The 23,630-nt window shown below is 43.2% G+C and overlaps 1 protein-coding gene across 1 annotated transcript in view; it reads left to right on the forward strand.

Moving 5' to 3' along the window:
• Positions 1-23,630, forward strand: part of dachd (dachshund d) — a 90,920-nt gene that overhangs the window by 39,468 nt on the left and 27,822 nt on the right. Inside the window, exons 2-3 of the mRNA XM_063499789.1 lie at positions 7,227-7,342; positions 13,798-13,950. Coding sequence (XP_063355859.1) covers positions 7,227-7,342; positions 13,798-13,950 — 269 coding nt within the window. The remainder of the gene's footprint in view (positions 1-7,226; positions 7,343-13,797; positions 13,951-23,630) is intronic.

The following is a 23,630-nucleotide window of genomic DNA, read 5'->3' on the forward strand; positions in this document are numbered from 1 at the left end:
AGAGTACAGTATATTAATTGCTTATCGGTTTTTGATTTCAGAGTCATTTAGAGTCAATCGAACGCATAATTTTCACAGCTATTGTTCTTTGGGGTTTGTTAATTGTCACCCCACTGGCAGAATTAAAAGCAAATTAAAAGCCTTAACTATTGACTCTATCTGAAGTCACTCTCCACAACAATTTCACAAAACAATGGGGAGGATTAATGAAAATGCAGCTTGATTTCTGTTCTCCAAAGCTTTTGCTATGGGGAACCAATTAACTACCCTTCAGGATGACTTTCACTTCTAACTGCTGGTCTGTTCCACTGCCAGAAACTGGGATTAATTCTCAATTAATCCCTCCACCAGAACAACTCTGCCTTTGTCTGCTGGGGAGGACATGAGCATACAACACCGAGGTTACCCCAAGCCTGTTTGGTGGAGGAACTCCACCCCTCCTAAGATTGATACACCCTGTAGACTAGCTCTTCTCAAGCTGAAAATAAGAGCCATTAAAAGGGAATGGTTGACAATGATTTTTGTTTTAGGATTTTGAGCTTTATTAGCCATGCATATTAATGAGTCAATTAATTCCATTCGTCCTCGCGAGTGGCCTGTTTGTTTTTGCCTGACCTTTTATCTTAGATGCGTTCACGCTCCGCTTGGTTTAAGCACTTACTCCATACTGCGTTTCCCATAGCCTCATGTCCAAAAAGGGAGTTTTTATGTGTTTAGCACTAAGATTCCCCCCCCCCCCCCCTTTTGTTTTCTCACTGCAACTCTCTTTCTCATTGGTCCACCCTCCCCCTCTATCTTTTTTTGTTTTTTCTTGCGCTTTCTCCCTCTGTCAGAATGCCTGCTGGATGTATTCTTCTCTAAATGTGACAGGAAATATGCTATTATAGCATGCAGAATATTTGCCTGATGGGATTTGCAATAAAATTACTACATTTCCTTTCCATTAGGATCTTTAAAACCCCTCTCTTTAATTTATGATTACCCTGGCAAAAAGACATGTTATATACATAAAGACCAAAGTAGCCCCCAGTCCACATTTAGCCCATCCTGCTTTCAAAGTTAGTTGAGAGGACAGGAGAAATAATTGAAAAGTGCAGCTGGACTGTGTACAATCTTGTAAGGGATGCCTAGAAAATGAGATTAATCAGTGCACAGACATTGTGGGGAAAAGTTTGCAGTGAATGCCTGACAGTCGTGCTCTTTCTCTCATTTCAAATGTTGGCAGGCTAGCAGGCAGCTCCAAGGGAAATGCGCTCCTTTCATACTTGAGTAATTGATGAATTGTATGCAATATGCAAATGAGAATCCATAAATCTTATGAATGACAGCTTAATTTATGTGAGCCTTAATGAATGCAGGATTAGATTTTAATTAAATATCCTCAAAGGCACCCTGACTGGGTAAGTTTTAAAAGCCTTGTTTTGAAGACTTGTTTCATATGCATCGCAGTTCATGAAAAAGAGAGATCAGTGAGAGCGGTTAGATGAAATTTCCTAGCAGTTTGAAGATAAGACCTGTTCTGTTTTGCTAACCAAAGGCACTTGCAATTAATAAATATTGGAGCCAAATCATATCTACCAATCTCATTTAGGCTTTCCTGGAACTGCTCATTCTCATACATTTGATTAACTGCATTTACTTTAAGCGCTATCTGATTTCTAACATTTGGTACAGTATCTTTTTAATTAAGAGAATCATCCATTAGGCATGGAAAAGTCAACCAATTAGGCTTTCCTCATCAGTTCCCGTGATGTAGGAAGTCTGCTTACTCATTATCAGAGTCTGTTCATGTGGTGCTAAGCAATCTTAGACTCTGTAGTTATGGGACATACAATTATGAAATCAGCTTTTAACATTAATGATGCATGGGAATAATCAGCAGTTTATCGCATTTCAGATCTTTTTTAGATTCGGTTTCACAACCGAAAGACTTCAAACGGCTCTAATAGAGAGCGATTACAGGACTAAGCTCTTTATAGCTGCCGTAACATCGGTCTTCTCTCAAAGTCTGCTTGTTTCATTACACGGGCTCGAGGACAGCGGAAGGAGCAAAACCGACTCCGAGTTCCCCCGTACCGTCAGACGCTGCGATCGTCTCACCCAGCGTGGTCCTAATCAGGCCTGAGCCCAGACAAAGGCATCAGGAAGGCACCCACTCTCCCAACTACCACTGATCTCAACCCCGCACATTAGTCCACACAGGGATCAGAGCACAGACAGCACTTTAAAAGGGGTTTTAGTGGGATTGATGCTAACTCTCTCCCGCCTTTGATTTCACACCATTTGATCTGTGATATATTGTTCCGTAACAAAGGTTCACAGTTTGCAGGCGGATGCAGCTGTTCCTAACCCTAATAAATAAAAGTCTGTTTTTCTTTCTTTTTTTTTTCTCTTTCCTCTTCTCTCTGCTCGCACTCAAACTCGCTGTAATCCAGCTATCTAGATCAGATAAGTGCCGTGTGGCTACCTGTGCGAGGCGTTGTTTGACAGGTGCAAGGGGGAAGCTGATTGAGATAATCCAAGAATAGGTTCAATGCAAATACAGATACAAGATGAGGGTAAGGATAGATGGATGCATGAAAAAGATGGATGAGCGAATGCATTCCCATGTATCACACGGTGACTCTGAGATTATGATCATCACAACGAATAGACTGCCAAGGTCAGCAGGAAATATAAATCATCTTTTTTTTTTTCCTTCTTTTTCCCTGTTTTGTTGAAAGCAACATATAGCCCTGTCATTCTCGCTGGTTTTCATTTTGTCAAGTTGCTAAGCTTTCTTTGATACACGCACGCTCGATTCTCAGCTAATTTGATTGTAGATTTTAAGAAAATCTCGAGAAATGCTATGCTGTTTATTCATCCAGAGATACTCGGTTTAAGAGGACGGTCGACACTTTTGCTCAAACAGTGATTTCGATGATCAAATGTAAAATTCTTTATTACTCTTAAAGTTTAATCAACAAACAAATGTAAAATTAAAGAGCACAACTTCCTGTTCCTTCTGCGTTTGCTAGCATTACACTTCTCTTTTTTTTTAACACAACTCATTTCTCAAACTAAAGTTAAGCATCACACTATTTTTTTTTCCAGACAACAATGTTATCTGACCTGTGGGGATTTTAAATTGGCAGTAAGACAGCACAGACATGTTATTCCTATCTTTTTTTTAAAACATAGTTAACCTCTCAGGGGAGTTGTGCGCATATTTTTAAACCATTTGATTGAACTGAATTAAAAAAAAAAAAAAACTCCAAAAAAACCAATGCACTCAGCATATTCAGGCCCCTGATGGGTTCAGGGCGTCTGAATTTCTGCCTGACCTGGCACTTAAAAGGTAAGAAACTGCTTTGTTTTATCAATAAGACCTTGTTTTCATGGCTGGTCACCACCCCAGCAAACCAATCAATGGGGCATGCTCTGCTATCGCTGTGAGAGAAATGAAAAATAAACCCCAGATAATCCTTCAGTTAAAAGGTTACTCAGGGCGATAAAAGCTATTTTGTTAATTTATTTACTCTCTGCACTGGAGAGATAAAGAAAAGGAACAATTAGGGAATTCTAGGTGAGAGATTTTAAAAGGGCAATGACATTGGGTTAATATTTTATAAGACCTGATTGGCAGAGACCTGGAGAGGCCTTTTGTTTACACAAGCCCCAGACGAATGATTCACTCGCTTGTTTTGGCCAACCGGGCGGAAATGGAATAAATATCTTCATCCTTAGCTTTTAGAAACGTCAAACAAAAGACTGCGATAAAAGGTTAATGGCTCAATCATAACCACCAGGAAATAATATTATGCTCTTTCTCTGCAAACTCGAGCCACTATTGACATAATCAGGTTGAATTCCTAAAGATATCCGAAGATGGGAGGAGCGGATGACTTCTGTGTGTAACTGAATCCACTAAGGGAGTGTGCTCACTTGGGCTAAACATTACATTTGTGGTTTCAATTGATTTATAACAGATCGTAATCACTGCATTAACAGTGTTCTGGGTAATAAGATCTCAGTCACTGCTTCCGTTGTCAGAAACGAGACTGATAGCGAGATGTCAGAATTTTGCCGTGAGATCAAAAAGCATCCTGATATCTCATTCGATATTATGCCTCTTATTATACCTATCACCTCGTGTTGGCTTCCTGTAAACGGGGTGAGAACGTGAATTTAATTATTGTGCTTTTATTGCATTGTAGTGCTGAAATTGGACTCGTGTGGAGTGTATTGTTGGGCCCCGTGTAATCTGATTGCCTGCGCAGCGTAGTGTGTTGGATAGTATCAGGTTCCAGCCGACTCTGCTGGGTCAACACACGGCCGGGCCATTAAAGGAAGTCTGGTTCAGGGAAAGTTCACCAGTATTTTCTTTTCACCATAGCAGCAAAACAAGAAAAAGGGAGAGAATAGATGTGTAACATATTTGTGGCCCCAGCCCAAAGCTGGTGGGGCCTATTTTGCTTCCTTAATTGAAGCCAGAGAGATATAAGGGGGTCTGAATATCTTAAGCATAAATATAAATAAAGCATGAAATAAAATTCTTTCACGATTGACCTCTAGAACAGAAATAAAGTTGTCCAAACAAGCCCCAATTTGGAACTCAGAGGCTCTTATTTCCTGAAACGTTTCTATTTTTTTAAGCAGAGAGAGAGAAAATTAAAAAATAAAAGATTAGAAAAGACAACAGCGGATAAGAAATGTAGCAAAGGTACACAAATTCCAATCATAAATCCAGTTGTGCTATCTTTTTTTCTGCAATAATGGCCTAGTTTGGAGCCGTTTCTGTGCCAGGCTATTTAGGGAATCAGCATCTGCTGCTTGATAAATAGCCTGGCTCTTTTGTTTGAGGCCAGGTTGAGTTCCTCCCTGGACCCGGCTTATTAGCCTGGATGGTTCTGACCATCACAGATCCGTATGCCTGGAAAAATGTGGCGCAAATCGTTCGGGAACATTATACACGTGCAGTCTTTGGAAACGTTGAGCAGAGGAGCCACTTCACCCCCTCTTTAATAAAGTGTTTGCCATTTCTGCAAATGTAGACGTCTACTAAGCCATAAGGAAAGGAGACAGTAGCATTAATTTTCTGAGAGGCTTTCCTGTTGCTCGGAGGTTCCTCAGTTCAAAGCTCCATTTTCAGCTGGTGTATTGCTTTCATGGCTCGCTGGTGTTATTTGTGTGCAGGCTGTAGATGAAATGCTATCCCTTTAAACACACGGGACAGAATCTCTCGCAGCCTATCCAAACATTACCTTTACTTAACTGGGCCTTTGTACCCGAGTTCACATCCTTTGACATGATCTAAGGTTGATGTGACATTTTTTTGTCCATTTGAGGGTCCTCTTTTGCTTTTAGTATTGTTAGTAAAAAGCCTTTTACCCATCACATACCCTCTATTGAGGTCTTTCATAAATAATTCAGCCAGAGTACAAGTGAAAGTGATGACAGCAAAACTGTCTGCGATCTCTCCCTCTCATAAGATCAAAGAGGTGCTTCTATAGAAATAGGAATTACGTTTCCAGACGTTCCTAGGTTGAGCGGGCACTCGTTTCTCTTTCCGCCTCCCTCTTTTCTCCCTCTCCCTCCTCTCGCTTTCTGCCGTTCGCTCTCCCTCTTGTTACTTCTTTCTATCACTCTCGTACTTCCCCTCCAAAGGGACACAGTTGGGTGAAGGTCTGCTTTTAGTCCTAAAACCTCCAGCGCCACTATATGAGAGAGTCAGCACATTCAGACAGATAGAGTGAGTGCACTCTATTAGCAGGAGTGAGGTAAATAAACCTCGCAAGATATGGCTGAATAAATTTCGACTGGCGTCTGAACTAAAACACACTGCGTCATTCTACAGATACCGCCTTTGGGAAATACAGTGAAATGTACTGTAACACAAACAGCCTAGTGGTTGATAAAGTCTAGAGAAAGACATTATTGTTACATTGATTGAATCTAGATTGTTCTTGCAAACACCTTTTTTTCTTTTTAAAAAATGGTGTAATTCAGTCTTCATATTAATTATGACTGTTTAAGTGTGAACTAACTTTACCTGCAGGAGATGAATGAACAAAGAAATGTCTTGTACCTCAAAAGAAAAATATATATATATGTATGTAAAACTGATATATACATATCACTATCCATCCAGCTTTTCTCCTGTAGTTTCAGAACACTCTGGAAACCTTTTGGTGTTTTAAAAACGAGTCAAACTCACTTCTTGATAGAGAGCGCTCGGTATCCCGGTAAAGCTTGAAATGGACTATTGTATGTGAAATAATGTATGAAGCCAATATGTCACCTGTGTCACGTCACCATAATTCATCTTCAGCTGAGACATCCAGCCCCTTGTTCATAAAGAATATACCTCTATAGAATCTCGGCCCATTACATGCTCATTGTGTTGTTGTTTTTTTCAGCCTGTAGGCTTTTCTTTGTAACTATAAGCCAGCAAAGTAGGTATTGATTGAAACTCGAAGCTGTATTAATAAGTGAATGAGTAAGATGTGTGGAAAGTCAGGGGTGTATCTGCTTTGAAGGCCTTTTCTCCTCCACAGTAAGGTGGCACAGTCATTTATCACGGCTGGATCTGTGCCCCTCGTTTGGTGTAATAAAACTCCCCCATCAGAACCGTCCAACAGGTCTGAATCACTCTGTCACACCACCTTCCAGCTAAGGCACGCATTAAATCAAGCAAGCAGAACATTTCCTAAGGCAGCCATTGCCTTTTAATTTCCTGAAGAACCTTAAAATATCATTCATTACCAGAACTACACATATTTGGTTTTTAAAAGTCTCATAAATCAATAGTGGCCTGACTGCAATAATTATAACAAGTTAACATGTAATTTCCAGGCCGAGGGCCGCGCGCTGGATTTTAGCATATGCAAACGAGGCAATTCAAATAGTGTGGGGATATTAATACGGAGGAACAGGTAACGAGGTACGGGTTATGAATAATGCATCAAAAAGTGGTTGATCTTCAATAAAGGAAATGAATTCACCGTGTAATCTAATTAGTTATGGAAGTCTATTATGTTGAGCTGCAGAAAGCAACTGTCCTTGAAAAGAAATTTATTTACAGTACATGTTAGCTCTTTGGAATGGAATTGCATTCTGGAGTGCTCCAAATGTTAACACTCCCCCACCACCGCCACCACCACGAAGCACCAGACCAGCACTACCCACACGGCCCCTCCTCCTCATTTCTCACCCGACTTCTTCCCTCTTTCTGCCCGGTGTTTCAGCTCCAGACCCGGCCGGCCTCCGAAGAGAACCCAGAGCGTGACATCACCGGAGAACCCCCACATCATGCCCCACTCAGTCCCCGGCCTCATGTCCCCCGGCATGATCCCGCCCACAGGTATGGTTTGGTCTGTATCTCTCTGTCACTGTTGCTAAGGCTCTGATTCACTCTGTCTAGGTCTCTACCACACACACAAGCGCACGCACGCACATGCACGCTCAGCCTCCCTACGAGTGGCCTCCCCGCAGCTTGTCCTCGAAATGGCAACCAGTCCAAAGTGACACATGCATCCAACCACCAGACACCAGCCGCTCACTCGTTTACCAAAAACAGATCCTCTGCTGCCCCCCCCCCCCCCCCCCCCCCACCCCCACCCCCCACCCCCGCCGGAAACAAAGAGGAGGAGAATAGATTGGAGTGGAGATCTTTTCTCTCAGATTATTCCAGTAGATGTTGCATTTTGCCTTGAGTGCATTCTAATTAGTGCGATTAAATCCACTCCACTGGTATATGTACATAGGCAGTGGTGATGCTAAAGCAAGCTTATCGCCACAAGAATCAACAACAACCGTTTGTGCCCTAACTTACCCCCGGGCCAAGTCTTATTGCAACTAATGCTTTTGTTCTATTTGTGGCTGGCTTCATTGTGACTGCTTTGATGTTGGTGGCTGTAAGTGCTCTGCTTTGCATATTCTGCTCTCCTTAGTGATACGTCTTTAATGATATTACGCTGTCGAAAGGAGCTTTGCGCATTCTATTTAACCGACTATTCTTTTTTTTTTTGCACTTTTGCAAAGAGATAAAGCACCGCAGCAGATTTTCCATAGTGAACTTGAACACTTTTAATGATCCTACTGAACACATTTTAATTCTGTTTGTTTTCGTATTAGTTTAAGAGCCACCCACTTTGAAATTCACTACAAAACGCGGGTGCCGGTTCAGTGCAGGCCAGTGCTTTGAACTGTGGGAATAGGGTGAGGTCACTGGCTATCTGCGCAGCAGTATAGAAGGCAAACTTAAAGGCTGAAGTGAACACAGAGAGGGACAATGATGAGAAAGACCCATGTTATTTAGTGGAACATAAAGCAACAGAAAAGCCTTTTGATATCATCCCCTTTAAGCCCAGAGGGACTCTATGATCTTGACATTTAGTCAGGGTATTCAGGGGGCAGAGATAAAGTAATTGAGGTTTTTTTTTTTTTTTTGGTCTTCTCATAACTGCCTTAAGCTTCCTAACTGTGGCGAGATGGAACTTTTTGCACCAGTTTCTGTGTCGTAATTAAACCATTTATTGTTTTGATGATAGTATTAAGCATTAAACGTCAAGGAAGTTACAGACTTTGACAGATTAGTAATTAAGTATAATTGACCACACATAAGTTAGCATCTAAGTAGGCGACTAATTGATCTCCCTGTCATGTCCAAATGTTCTGATTGATGATAAAAAACGACATTGAGAGACTGTCTTAAATAGTTACACCATCGTGTCATGTCACATTAGTTCATTTTTCAGATGAGTTAGCGCCTGCACAGAAAGACAGAATACTCGCCGACAGCTCTTCCCGAGGCTTCACCAATTCTTCGAGCCGCCCACAAAATAGCTGCGCCCTTTTTCATTTGGGCTGCGGATGAAGAGCACACAGTACTGAAATCAAGTGTTTGGTTCACAGTAACATGTCATCCCTCTGCTGATGTTCCAAGGAGATAAGCAGCATTAACAAATATGGTAATAGTGGTTAACTATTGCTCAAACTGGCAAAAAAGTTTCATCTTGAGATCGAAGCAGGAAGTTGTTCAATTATCTCATCTCCCAGCTTTAAAGAGCGGCATGACAGGCGTGCAGCTTTCTTCACTTACTTAACCATTTTACAGTTTTCTTTTTTATTTTATTTCTTTATTTCTTTTTTTCCTTTTTTGTTTGGTGCAGCTCTTTTAAAGCGTCAGACTTAAGGTCATAGCTTTAAGTTCGGTGGCTGTATCGGTCACACGTGAGAAGTGCATGAGAACAAATGTCATCTTCACTCAGCAGGACCAGAGAGTGGATGTGAGACACATTGTTAACATACACCAGTTCCATTTAGAAATGGACGTTTTAATGTGCTGAGTTAGTGCTTAGTTTTACACTTAAGGAAATACCCTCGTACATGTGTGAAGGCACACGTGTGTCTGTGTGAGTGCCTGAACGTGTGCATACTTCATGCCCCGAGGAAGGGGGTGTGGGGCGGGGGTTTACGCTGGAGCCTTTCCAGTTGCTGATGCATTACAGGCAGATTGGCCCCCAAATCGGATTATTTGCTGTGGACTGACACCACACTGAGATGACATCTCCTTTAAAGTGGAGAGGTGGCCTCCACTCACACTCTGGCCACTACTTAAGCAGCAGCTTCAATATAATTCATTTATGTCCTGGATATGGCTTCAATCTTTTGAATAACGCAAGAGTACTGCATTTACCATTAGAGAAATGAATGTCACCTACATCTTACCGAGGTGCATCCTGTACTTTGCCGATAAAAACAACAACAACAGCAATATTTTCTAATGCCTCCTGGCTTTGCCTCGCTTTAAGAGCGACACAGAGAGTTGCTCCTTCTTCTCACGAGTGCTGTAAGTGGAAACATACAGTAATATTTATCCTCTTTCAGTGTACAATTAGCACGTCATCCCCTGCTGCAGAGTGGATCATCTAATCCATCGCCACTTCAAGCTGCTTTAAAATAGATCCAGTATGCGCCAGGTAATTTAGTGTCAGTTCTTTGTGCCTCTGCCCCTCCTCTTTGAGTCCGCCGCTTGTCATAAGGTTAGCACGCTCTGTAATTGATACTAAATTTGTCATGATGTGGATAGCACAGTTCAAGTGGTTTAGTGTACCTAAGAGTCGCGTTGTTCCCATCCCCAGTTTGTCATTGCTGTGCTGCCACCAGTCCATGCATAAAATTAGGCGGCCATGCTCATTGACATGGAGTGTCTCTTCTCTATTTATCCTGCTTGCCCGATAAATAACCGGTGTTTTCATTGTTGCCCATGGTGCAGTCCCTAACAGAGAGGAGAACAGAAACACAGCAGATAAGCTCTTGCTTTTTGTTTTTGTTTTTTTTTTGGAGGGGGGGGGGGGGGGGGGTGCAATCACTGCTAGAGAAAGTCGTAAAAGTCGGTCTTTTGTGTACTGATGTGAAGTTAATCTGATTTTAATTTAATTATAAGAGTTAGTTGCGGAGGGCACAGGCATTGGGGTGTTTGTTGTAAGAATGTTCTGACATTGGCGCAGGTATGGGGCAGCTAGCATGTTAATTAATGATGAAGATCCTGACAATATGCAGAGGCATGACAGCGTTAAGCCAGTCGGCTGCTGCTTCCTTTGCATATTAATAGATCCTTCATTATTATTTAATATGACAGCTGCTCCAAGGGCTACCATCAGACCTTGTCTCTGTTATTTGCTGTTTTGTGCTCCCCATGTGACAGTACCATGCTATTCTCTATTTGTTGAAATGTTCCCCCCTTTCTGTTTCCTCGCTGGTGTGACTCTCAACATGCGACCGTGATGCGCTGTTAGTTTTGTGCTCTGGAGGATTCGGACTCGCCGGCGCGTCTATACGAGAAAAGTGTCTGAATCTAAAGGTGACTTTGAAGGACTATATGAGGCTGGATTGTTTTGTTTGCATAGTAATGAATGCAGATTAGCACCGAGTGGGATTGGTCCTGTTGACGTTTAGACTTCTAGTGGCTTAATAGACTTGTTGTTGGGCGCCAACATCTCCCTGGCTTCCTTATTACACGCGCTGTATTGAGGTGTGCGTTGTGTGGATATGACAATTGATCCGGCGAAATGAAGCAATTATCAGAACAAAGATTTCGATTTATGGAGTGTGTCACTTAGTCAAAGACAGGGGTGGATGTTGCGGGCGAATGATAAATGAAAAATGGAAAAGTGATCATTTCATCCGTTTCACAATGGTACGAATCAATTTCCTAGCCTTTATTTTCTCGCTAAACGTTTGATCAAAACTCATCACCTCCTTCTTTCCGTTTCCTTTTTGCTTTAGTGGCTCTACAGTTTAGTCGACTAAAGAAAAAAATTATATTATATATATGTGTTGAGGACAGATAGGCTGCAGTGCAATAAACCACCGTATTCCTACAAGTTAGAGAGCATCAAAAAGCTCCATTGCTGCACTCCTTTTAGCAGCACCTGATTTGTGGGGGGAATTTATCACACAAACAGCCCAGAGGTGATTTCAATATTTACTCGGCAGTCTGTTCTGCATACGTCTCATTTGGAAAACAGTTGACTCTTGCCCATTATACACAAATGAAGGCTGACCTTCAGACTGGGCAGAGGCCACATTCATTATGTGGAGAAGTATCACCTTCTTATGAGGCAATGGCTTTTTTTTTCCCTCCTCCTGCCCAGCCTATGCATATGGAACAGCAGCCAGGGCCCACTGCAAACGAGAGGGCCCTCGCTGACATGATGTATACTGTACGTCAATATGGTACTGATGTATTTTAAGATGCAAACAAGGCTTTAAATTATATGCACCTCCATGTCAGAGGCTCAGAGTGACTCTCGCCATCTGCCTATCAGCTGGGGATGAGAGGAAAGGGTGTCCAGGCCGGTATGCTCTTGTGCGCATGTTTGTCAGTGTGTGTGTGTCTGTTTGCGCTTGCATGTGCTGGCATGTATCTATTAGAGCCACGTGTTTGATTTCTACCGCTCCTTGTACTTGTGTCTCCTCTCAAATGCATGGCTAATAGCTGCTTTGAGTCCCATCACGGAGACGTGACAGCTTAGCGATGATAAACGGAGACGCCGCTTTGTTCTGCGTCAAACGTAAGGCAAACCTGCATATCAAGTACAAGCAGCACCCAGTGAAAGGGCAGGTGATATACCGTATTGTGGATATGAGTGATTCCAGTAATAGGTACATATCTTTTTCTCGCCATGCATCTTTGATTTTGTTGCTGGGGCTGGCGAGAAGAGTCGTGGGACTCTCCTGAGACACGCCAAGCCTAGAGGAGCTTTAGCACTATCTGTCCCTGCTGTTTGAGACCAGCCTCATGAATAAAGATTTCAGTCACGTTCAATACACCAGAACCCCGGAACTACCACAATGACAGACCAGTGCTTTATGATCTCTGCAGTGTGCTCAGCATACGTATGGCTGTAATATTAGACCTACTATGTCAATCACATCAAGTTCATTTTCATTAAAGTAGATGACCACGTCTAAACTTGCTATTTCGGGATGTATTTTGAGATCGCAGAGGGGATTCAGTGATGTCAGTATTCATGTAGTTTAACGAAGCAGCTAACTTTGGCCTCAAGTAAATCAATGTAAAATTCTCAAATTCATTCAAATTCAGTTCAATTCAATTCAGTCCAGGTTTATTTATTTAGCGCCAAATCACAACAACAGTCACCTCTTAAAGAGCTTTATATTGCAAGGTAAAGACTACAATAATACAGAGAAACCCCAACAATCAGATGACCCTCTATGAGCAAGCACTTGGTGACAGTGGCAAGGAAAAAACAGGAAGGAACCTCATGCAGAACCAGGCTCACAGAGTGGCAGCCATCTACCACAACTGGTTGGCTGGTTCTCTCTTGAGAAGAGTATGAAATAACCCATATCATCTCCGTACAAAAAACCAGTATGAATATTTGAGTATATTTGAGCCAAGCTCACTGCCACTTTGGACCTGTTGCCTCATCAGTTTCATACTTCTGCAGACCACAGAACATTTTGAAATAAGAGATGATACAAAAGTTCACATATTGCTTCCTTCTTTATTCCTTAGTTAATTTTCACTCATGGCCCTCTAACTATTAAACTTGCTGGTCTGTCTATAGGATTCCATTGTGCCCGATGACTCGCCTTGACAGTGAGAAGAGCCCTCTTATTATGAGGCACGACAATGTATTGCTGTAAGAAACGCGAGCAGCACTGTGAGGTATTATTCAGGTCGATTAGCTCTGATGAATGCATTAGACGGTATCACTGAAGTACCCTCCACAATAAGGTTCAGAAGACACAGCTCAGCACCTATATCTGTTCACGTTTAACCTGCTTTACTTAATGTTTAATGCCTGCCCCCCCTCCTCTGCCGCTGTGTCACACTGCATCACTATTCCTCATTCACTATTATAAGTTGTACACACAAAGTGCTTGCATCATGCGCTGTTATCTTGACTGCATCTTTTTCCATCAAGGTACAAATACATCAATACACAGCGGCGAGGAATGCCAGAGTCTCTGAAACATTCATAAAAATCATATGCTGCCACACACACGGGGATCCATCTCATCAGCATGATAACCCGCTGTGAAGATATCCCCTGTCAGAAGATGAAAAACAAAGTCGTGATCTCGCAGGAGCTTATTCCCCATAGTGTATAAAATTATTCATTGTTTTATTATTTCAAAAGTCTCCCCCCTGTTTTTTTTTTTTCCTTCATTTTTTTATTTGCCAAGGAGGCTTTTTGAAAGGTTTCGCAGGTGCAGTGGCTCAGCCACAGCAGACATGTAGCGGTCTGTAAGCGCACTGTCTCCTCTGCCTCTTCTCTCCAGGCCTGACAGCAGCGGCGGCAGCAGCTGCCAACGCAGCCATCGCAGAGGCCATGAAGGTCAAGAAGATCAAGCTGGAGGCAATGAGCAGCTACCACGGCAACGCCAACCACCACGGGGCCGACGGAGAGAATGGAGACCTCAGCTCCAGTGTCGGTGAGGATGCCCTTCATACACGCACACACTGTCACAAATACATCTCGCATTAGTGGAAAAAAAATGCAAGCCGCACACAAACACATGCGAAGACCTGCACACTTGCCACCGTTTCAGCACACGCTCACAGAACTCATATCTGTTCCAAGACTGCACAATTATCTGTTTAAAAATAGACAGAAAATGTCCAGAGAGGCAGGGTATTATACACATCTCAATCCTCAGCCGTATAAAACGAGAATCAACACATATTAGGGGGAAAAAATGCAGACTGGTTATTAAACAAGTTCCATTTTTGTCAGGGTTGTCAGTAATTTTGAGCAAATTTGCTTTGATTTGCAGGAGTGAAAGCTTATGCGGTTCCATGCATTGTTCCAAAGGTACCCCAGCAGGCAAAAAAACAATGCTGGCAGTCAAACCCTTCATTCTCTCTTTACATGTATCCTGCCTCCTTTCTTTCCAGCCGAGGCTAAAAAGTCCAAAATAACAATAATTCCAGAACAGGTTTAGACTGAAATATGTCAAAGAAGAAGGTCGTTTCTACACCTCGTCATTAAAGCAGACACACTGTTCCTTGTGTCAATGGAGCTTTGTCAAAAGTAATAAAAAGGTTATACACACACAGAGGCACACACAGACACACAGCCTGCCTTAAACTGAAGACTCGCACGGTGTTCTTTCATGAGATGCTCTTTCCACTGTGCTGCTGCCTTCTTAAAGTTTATAAAGCAATAAACTATTGATTTTAGTTATTTTGTATGCACTGGGAATACCCGCTTTAGTAATGTAAGTCATGTTTTTCCGAAAGTGTTTTATGTTGAAAGAAAAAAAAAACAACTCCTAATAGCTAAGTGAAACTGTGAACACAGTTTCCCAAAGCTATCAGCTTTTAACAAGGTCTAATTGAATTGCTGTGAGAGCTCTGGTTTTTCACTATGTGCCATTTCAATTAATTATTAGCCCTAAAATGCAGAAGGATTTTTTGCAATATCACACACGAGCACTTAGTGTATTAAAGAGAATGATAATGTATGTTAGCGCGGATTCATGAGCCCGTTCCGAATTATAAACCAAGTGTAATCCCCGTAGCTTTGCTCGCTAAATTGAGGTTTTGATTCACTTACTGTAATAAATGGCTTGACTCCTGAACACATTTCGACAATAATACTTGACACCATGGAGCTTGTGGCGTGCGAGATGAAAACAGGATGTGTTTCTAAGCAGATTTAACAATGCGAAATGCATAAAGTGTGAGGTCATCACTCCGAGAGAATGGAGTGTGTAAAAAAAAAAAGAAGAAAAAAAAAAAAAAGAGAGAGAATACGAGCCTGCGAGGTCACGGAAATAAAGATAAATGTGAGTACTAACAGCAAGGCTGTGGCAATGGAGCTAATAAGAAACTGTTTTATCTTTTTACAATTTAAATTGTAACCTTGAGCCCACAGCCAGCCACACAGGCTCCCGGTAGAATCATAATTCTGGCAAGGGGGAGCAGTTCTAGGTGTGGGTGCATGGGCCACAGCATTAGCTCTCTGAGTGAAATATATGGCAGTGACGCCTCTCGGCCCCATCCACAATCAATTGGATTCTTTTCCTTTAATATTTACTCGCAGCGATGAGATGCTCGTCTGCATGGTGATGAACAGTCTGCCACTGGCGTTTGAAGGTGACCTGTCAGTGAGTATGGACAAATCTCTCGCTCGCAGAAATGTAGAAAATAAATCATTAGGGGCAGGCAGTCAGACAGGGGCCCCTCTCTCTCCCTCACTCTCCTCGGATTTAAATCAGCTCAGATTTATGATTTGAATTAATGCTTCGTTTGGTCAAAGGAATGGTCGCAGAGACAAATGATGTTTGGTACTGAAACCATCCTAATATTGATTACTGGGTGTCGCAGCAATCTCTTGTTTATATCAAGCACTCTCCTGTGACAGGGTGGCCAGCAGGAGTCATCCTGATAATACGCTGGAGATATATGGCCCGCTCTGCACTGCAGAGCCATGAAACACAAGCTAGCAGCATGTTGTCTTCTTCATCTAGCCCCAGACTTTGCTTCACATGTTTTATTTTTAATGAAGGCATTTTGGGATTCCACAGTTGTGAGACTTAACAAGGAAGCCTGATTACAGATTTTACTTCAGATTCCATAAAGTGGCTCGCTCTGGTTTGATTTATGAGCTTTTTTTTTTTTTTTTTTTTTGCTTTTTTTTTTTTGAAGTGCGAATCCCTAATATATTCAGCTCTTGAGCCTATTATCCAATAGCAATCGAGACGTATAAATCAGTTGACTGATATAGCAGAAGGGGAAATGCATTTGGCTGTGGCTTTTGTTGGGACTGGACTGACTGTTGTTCAGAGTGCTGACTGGGGAATGACTTCATGCTGTTTTTAAACAGACTCAGACCACAGCTGCTCTGAGGAAATGGACTGGCGTTTTATAATCAACCGGCTTAAACTAAGACCCACACAAACGGATGTGTTTACTTACACAAATTATGCTACCAGCCACGATAGGAATTGATATGATAATGAGCATCCTTCTGATAATACCACTAAGGACATAGATCCATTTAATCAGAAAAGAGCCACTACATCAACCCGTGGAGGGGAAAAGAAAAAGAAAAAAAGCCTCCTCGGGCTAAAATACAGAATACAGGTGCCTCATCTCAGTGTTTGTCTGAAGCAGTTCTTGTATTGTGAAGCGCTTAAAGCAAAGCACAGCAGAGCCAGCCAGTGAAGGACACTCTGTACTGTTTGTAGAGTTGGATTGCCTGCCGCTGTCTTTGTGTTGATGTAAATTGAACAGGCTAATGTTTCTCCCTCACATTAAATATTCATCACAATTAGACCTTCCTGTTTGCATCAATGTTATTAATTATAAGGAAAAAAACAGCCAGTTCAACTCTCTGCCAAAATAACCAAACATCCTGAGTGAGAGATGGAGAGAAGGAAATAGATATATATGAAGAAGAGGAGGCAGGAGAGAAGGGTAAAAAAGATACGGAGATGGAATGACATCAAAATGTAAAGAGAGGCAGGATGGTGTGTGTGTGTGTGTGCGTGTGTGGGGTCTTTCTTTGATTTTCCCTCGCACTCTTTAGTTGGGCAGAGGGAGAGCTCTCAAAGCACAATGTGGATTGTTCCTGCGCCTCTCAGGAAATGCCACAATTACAGATCACAGACCAAGCAAAACACGTGTGGCGCTTGGCCTTGAGGGGGATAAACAGCCCGCCATTCCCTCCCAGTGCATTGACCCCAGCCACAACCTTCATTACTGGGAGAAAAAATATTGTCAGCTGCCCACTAACAAACACCTGCCAATTCCAAGAGAAGGAATTGGGTTTTTTTTTTCCAGTTACAGAAAGGGAAAAAAAAGTGTTTCTCGGAGCTTCAAAAAGAACCAACAAAAAAACAGGTTGAGACGATAAGGCGGGGGTTTCACCCTTTGTCCTCTTTTCTCTGTCTCACTTACTTTTCTGTCTTTCACCCTCTGTCTCTCTTTGGCCACTGGGTGCTGCCCTGCCACTCATCTGACTCCTCACCACACAACTCTAATGGAGCTGAAATCCTGTTTGTAATTAGATATGGGAATTCCACTGTCATCAGCCAGATGATGCCACGACATGCCGGCTAAACAACAGCGCGGCGGTAGAAGGAGAAGACACAACTGTCACTGCTAACATAATCTACAATAAAAAAAAATCTCTTCCGAGTCCACACTGTAACATCGCAGCGAAGCTTTAAAAGGAGCGATGCATGAAAACCTGAAAACCCTTTGTCTCAACATCTGTGGCTTCGGTCCAGGCTGCCTGCGCCCAACAGGGCGGGTGGGGGAGTGGAAAGCCTCATGCTAGTCTGAAGTTTGGACGGGTGGTGACAGGTACCTGGAGTCTTGCCTGACTGAGTGAGGAGTTGAGGGAAAGAGGTTCTGGGTGAGATGATGAGGAAGCATCATTCTCTCTTTCCAGGGTCATCAGGCTAATTTCTGCAAGCCCTACCCTCACGCTTGCATGTTTGCATGCGTGCGCGCGCGTGTGCCTGCGTGTGTATGTGTGTGTGTGAGAGAGAGAGAGAGGAAGAGGGGGCCTTGGCCCCTGAGAGCGCTCTGTGAGGAGACCACAGCTGTACACTCCCAGCAGCTAATTGGTCCTTATCTAGCTGTCCCATTCATCTTCATTTTTTACCAATTACTGAGCATTATCTGTGTTCTCAGTTGGGTATGGGACTTAATCCTTTTTGGTTAAGCTGGTGCTACAGCTTGCAAATTTCAAATGGAGGAAGGGTGGGTTGGTGGGTGGTGTATTTGGATGTGGTTGGGGGGGGTGGGAGGGGCAAAAGTCGCAGCAAAAAACAAACTCCGAAACTTCCCATCATCCCTTACGGGTGAGAAGCAGTCAATAAACAATGACATCACATGAAGGGGAAAGGGGGTGGGGAGAAAAAAATGGAAGGGATCAATTATTGGCGTTATAATTCAAGTCCTTGTTTGCAAACGTTGCAGCCGCATTGATTAGGCTGTTCTTGTTGCACTCGCCATTATTGACTTGTTAAGGCCATATTTTCTCATCATCAGTGGTTTTACCTTTTGCATGCACGGATAACAGCGCTTTTAGGGTGGGCGGGGTCATTAATTATTTAGCATGTATTTATTTTAAAGCGCGGCGAGTGAGAAAAAAAAATCACCGTGTTTACGCCACAAACAACACAAAGTATAGTACATTGCTCATCCAGAAGGTACATCAAGACGCCACAATCTGGGGCAGTTAGCCTTAATTTTCTGAGATCAATGCATAACTAGACTCCTCTCTATATGGGGTCCGTGCTTGGCCATGTTGCAGAGCTGAGTGGAGTCAGGCTTGAGACCATGCACTAATTACTGGAGTGTTCACTGCTCTGTTGGATAGCATTTGTGCAATTTTGGAACATATAAGAGAGTCAGTGCGCTTTGCGATAAGCCGCTAAATAAGACATTAAGATGACAGCGCGTGTGAGTGGAGAAATGATAGTCGTCGAATGTGAGCCGAACACGGGGCTAAAATGGGTAGAGGTGACGTGCACCCGGGCGTATATTTACTGGACATACAGGCATGCGTGTCACCACACACAGACAAAGCCACGCACACAAAAGCAGGACCCATATAGAGAGACACTGCTCTTGCACTTTGATAGGGATCTGTTTGGTCACATTCTCTGTGCCAGCTGTCAGCCCAGCTCCACTGCTGCGATTTAATTAGTCTGTTTATGTCCTTTCTAATAATAAAGCTCTCTGGGTGGAAGGACACATCCAACTAGCTAACTACGCGCTCCAACCTGCTAGCTGCAGTAGTGCTGGTGGCCCAGCGCAGCTGAATGTGGGCCATGATGGAGGATGGTGGCAACTTCCTGCACCTCTCCTCTAGAACAGTGGCCCTCAGGCTCAGATCTAGTATCACCCCCTACTCAATCCTAACCTTAACCATTAGGGGATAAAGCACATACTGACCTGATATGAGTGTCTAGGGGCAACTTCATCCATCTTCCTCTCTAGCTCTCTTGTGGGAGCCTTTGTCAGCCAAAGCTCTTTGGAGAGACTAGATTGTAGCCATAGGCTGAATGGAATTCATTTCCCGAACATATCATAACACCTCTTTTTACAGCGGCAGGTTATTGTCTTGACTAATTTATGCAACTCAACATTTTATTTGGGTTTTCTCCCCATCTTCTTATATCAAGGGTCCTTCTCCGGACAAAACAGGATTTCTTTGAGCTGCCAGCACTGGGCAAACGGGGGCTAGTGGTGGTAAGTGAGCGAGACAGAGAGTGGCAGAGCAGACAGACAGCCTTCCAGTCTGAGTGAAGAGCTTGATGGGTCTCCGTCGCTCTCTTGGGCTTTGGCCCTCACCATCTCTCTATTAGGCTGCCAGGCTCATGGGAGCCAGGTGACAGATAAGTGAAGAACGACACACACATTTTAATAGACATTTCAAAAGATAAACCTGATAATCATTTCTCTTTTTAATGAAGTCTAATGTCCTCGTTCTAATTCCGGTTGCGTCGGCTGTTAAGCATCAGCGTAACACTTGAATATGCATGATTGGGAAATTGTGAGGCGCACCGATGTAGCTACAAAACACACAAACGCAGACAACGGCAGAAATAGATTACAATAACAGGGGGAATTGATTAAACATTATTTCCGTAATGATCCATATCAAGTTCTATCATCTTTGAGTGGCAGCGGAGTTGCAGCGCTACGGAGAGGAAGAGGCGGCGGCGCTCGACAAAGCGTCATGGAAATATTTGTTTGATTGTCTCTTGCGGTTAGCTCACAATAGCAGGAGCAGAGCTATAAAAAAACAACTGACCAGTCGAGTTGTCATCCCTCATCAACATTAGGCCTCATTCCTCATTAATTGGATAGATTAATTTGGAGCGCTTTGATGCCGGGGTGATGCATGTGTTCGGCTGTCCCCTCCTCACTATTCTCTGTCAGGTTGAATTTAGCCAGGGAAGGGGCTGACCTTTGAAAGTGAAGAGATCAACACAATTTGAAAAGACAATGTCACTTGCTGTAAATGTGATACGTGTAATAAATGACATTCAACCTTTCGGTGATGATGAGCTTTCGCAGGTCGGAGCGATGTGAAATATACGTGGTGTGTGATTGCGTCGGATGCGGAGCCGTTTTCACACGCACAGTTAAGATGGCGCAGCGTTAGAGCCTGGATATCATGCGCTCTCATTTCCCCGTGATTATGTCTAAGAGGAAACATTAGCATAGAGTAATGATATTACTGTGTGTACACAATAACAGTAATGGCAGCGCGGTGATGACAACAGCGAAATGGCGTTTTCTTTTAACTGTGATTGCACTGTAAAAATGTAGCATTGCCCGGGAAGGATTCAGAAAGCGTTTCGTGACAGAAAAGAAAGTTGTTCGTGTTCCGCAAAAGCACTTTTTTTTCCCCTTTTTCTTCTTCTTCTTCTCTCAATTATGATATGGGAACCCTCATCCAAATAGAGCTATCAGCCTTCCTGAGCCCAGACATCTTCACCATCACAAAGCCTCTCCTCTGGGACCAAGATAAAGACGGAGCGCGTGAGCAAGTTCAAACAACGTAAAGGAATTTCACAATCAGCACGCCCTTCACAGGGTGAACAAACAAAGGAAGGCATTTCTTGATAAATGATATTTAGAATCTCTAGACAAATAATCAAACAAATATATATCTATGTATATTTTAACATGTTGTCCTCTGCCTCAGTTGAAGTCCACACTGAACTGCATTTCCAGGAAAATTCACCTCGCGCTGACAAAGGTTGAGCGTTACTGATTTTCTCTCTCGAGAGAGGTGCTTGTCATGGAGGAAGTGAGAGCGCAGGAGGTAGTGATGCTAATTTTGTAATTAAAACAGATGATCCGATGACCACATGCAAACCGATCCCTCCCTACCACCACCACCATCCACCCCTCCACCCCTCAACCCCCATCCCGGCTAAATTGATATGATGGCAGAGTGGGTCGTGATTGATAACACTCGTCAATATATTTCATTTCAGAAGCCTTAGTCAAATGACAACTGGTTGTCATTGACTGAAAGCAATCTTTTTAAAAGGGGGAGCCTTTGCTAAGTATCAGATGAAAATGATTCCTCTGTCTGCTTGGGTGTCACTGTCTGTAGGAGCTTTATTGATTGGGCTTGAATATATTGCAGCCGCAGTAGTAACAGCTGCTAGTAATATCTCTCCTCTCCTTCGCCTCTCCTCTTCTGCTCGCAGCACTTTCCGTGCCACCGCTTATTGTGAGTGATCCAGCGTCGGAGCTCCTGCGCCGATTCTGCGGCGATCCTCGGAGTGACGTGTGGCAAATGCGAAGTGAGCCTGGTTCCGACCCAAATTAGAGAATGCCTCCCGTGTCCTAATGTGTCCTGAAGGCCTGGCTGTCTTGGCCAACCGCACACACACGCGCACACACACACACACATACTCCCGCGCATGACTGTGTTAACTAAAACCCACCATTGTGTCGCCCACCCCGCAAGCTCTGTGTTATCAAGCACAAGGATGTTGGCATTGGTTGGTAAAGGTCATTTACTGTAATGAGATTTGCCACATGCAAGCATATGGCTTGATTATTGCCCTGTTCGTTAACATTTTCAGCAAAGAGACAAATAGACAGCTAAAATGGGGGGGGGGGGGGGACTAGCACAGGTGGGGCGGTGGCGAAAAGTGTTTAGCACCCCCCACCACCACCACCTAAAAGATAGCGAGAACTTCTTCTACAACAGATCTGTCACGGAGATGATTGATCTTCCAATTTTCATAAGGAATGCGCACTATTAGAGCCGAGGATTTAAATTATCCTATAAAAGTTGCCTGCCTTAGATTTTTATGCGCTTAATGGACAAACACCTCTGTCTGTCTCCTTGATAATTTCTACCACATGTTACACTCCAGCGGTTTGGGTTTGGAAAGCAATTATGTTACCTCATGAAAGCAGAAATGTTTTCTTATCATGTTTTCTTCTTTTTTTTTGTTACATTTCGTGATGGAGTTCATCAAGAAATCTATGCCCACCTGAGTTGCGCGTCTTTGCCTTGGCACGTCGAGCATATTTTGTCTGCTGATGCGTTAATAGCTTGTTATTCATCCAATCGTTACAGCTCTTGGAATGTAAAGCATTTTTTTTTCCGCATGTGTTTATATGTTTGGCTGGCTTTGCGCCGGCGCGTAACTTTACACAATTATCCATACTGCATCATTGTCTGAGCGTGCGGCCGTGTGTTTTCATGTTTACCTCTCTTTGTTGCTGCAAGATGTATTCGTTTTATGTCCCCGTTTGCAGTGTGCGTGCGTGTGTGTAGGCATACGTGAGTGGACAGCAGGTATTTAACAAAGACAAGATGTTTGCTTTATTATCAGCATTAACTGCGTAAACACAAAAAGCTTCAAAGTTTCATTCAATGACACTGAAGGGCTGTGGGTGGCTACATCAAAGCTCGAAACCTTCCCCTCTCCCCCCATTTTAATGAGAAACAGGACTCACCAGCCTTGACTGAACCTGCCATCTGTGTGTGTGTGTGTGTGTTTTCTTGTTTGCCTGTGTGTATATGAATGTGGGACTAGCAAGCACATGGAAGCATGCACTTGTGTAGTCTAAAGTGGCACCACAATTCTAGACGACTTATTTATGGAGGCCGTGTCTTATGTTTGATCTGATGCATACACACCCCCTTGGTCCACCTCCTCTGTGGCAGGACTTCCTTTTCCCCCCCTTTTTAAAAAAAGGAGATTAACAGTTATAGTAAAGACGACTAGCTGATTAGTGCTATGGAGACCTCTAAATGTCTCGCCGCGTGACAGACACTTTTTCATGAGCCATTCATTTCCTTTTGGGACCGGTGTGCAAATCCTTGATACGACCACAACAAAGACTCTCCTTGTGCGCGCCACCGTCTTTACCTTTGTCGGAGAAATGCATACACAACATGGGGGCATTTTTACAAGCGCAATTAAGAGGGAAAACGGAGATTGTTTTTGTGGCAGCGGGCTGCGTATGGATTGTGCACTGAGTCAGTCCATTTAGCAGCTTTGACTGGAATGGCCCTGTTCAGTTTGACAGATCAGAAGAGGGGAGGAAAAAATATCTCAACACCATGAAAACCAAAGGCTTAGCAGTGAGCAAATCAGCCCTTTGTCTT

This window comes from Pelmatolapia mariae, linkage group LG16_19 (assembly GCF_036321145.2).
Source record: "Pelmatolapia mariae isolate MD_Pm_ZW linkage group LG16_19, Pm_UMD_F_2, whole genome shotgun sequence".
Taxonomy (NCBI): domain Eukaryota; kingdom Metazoa; phylum Chordata; class Actinopteri; order Cichliformes; family Cichlidae; genus Pelmatolapia; species Pelmatolapia mariae.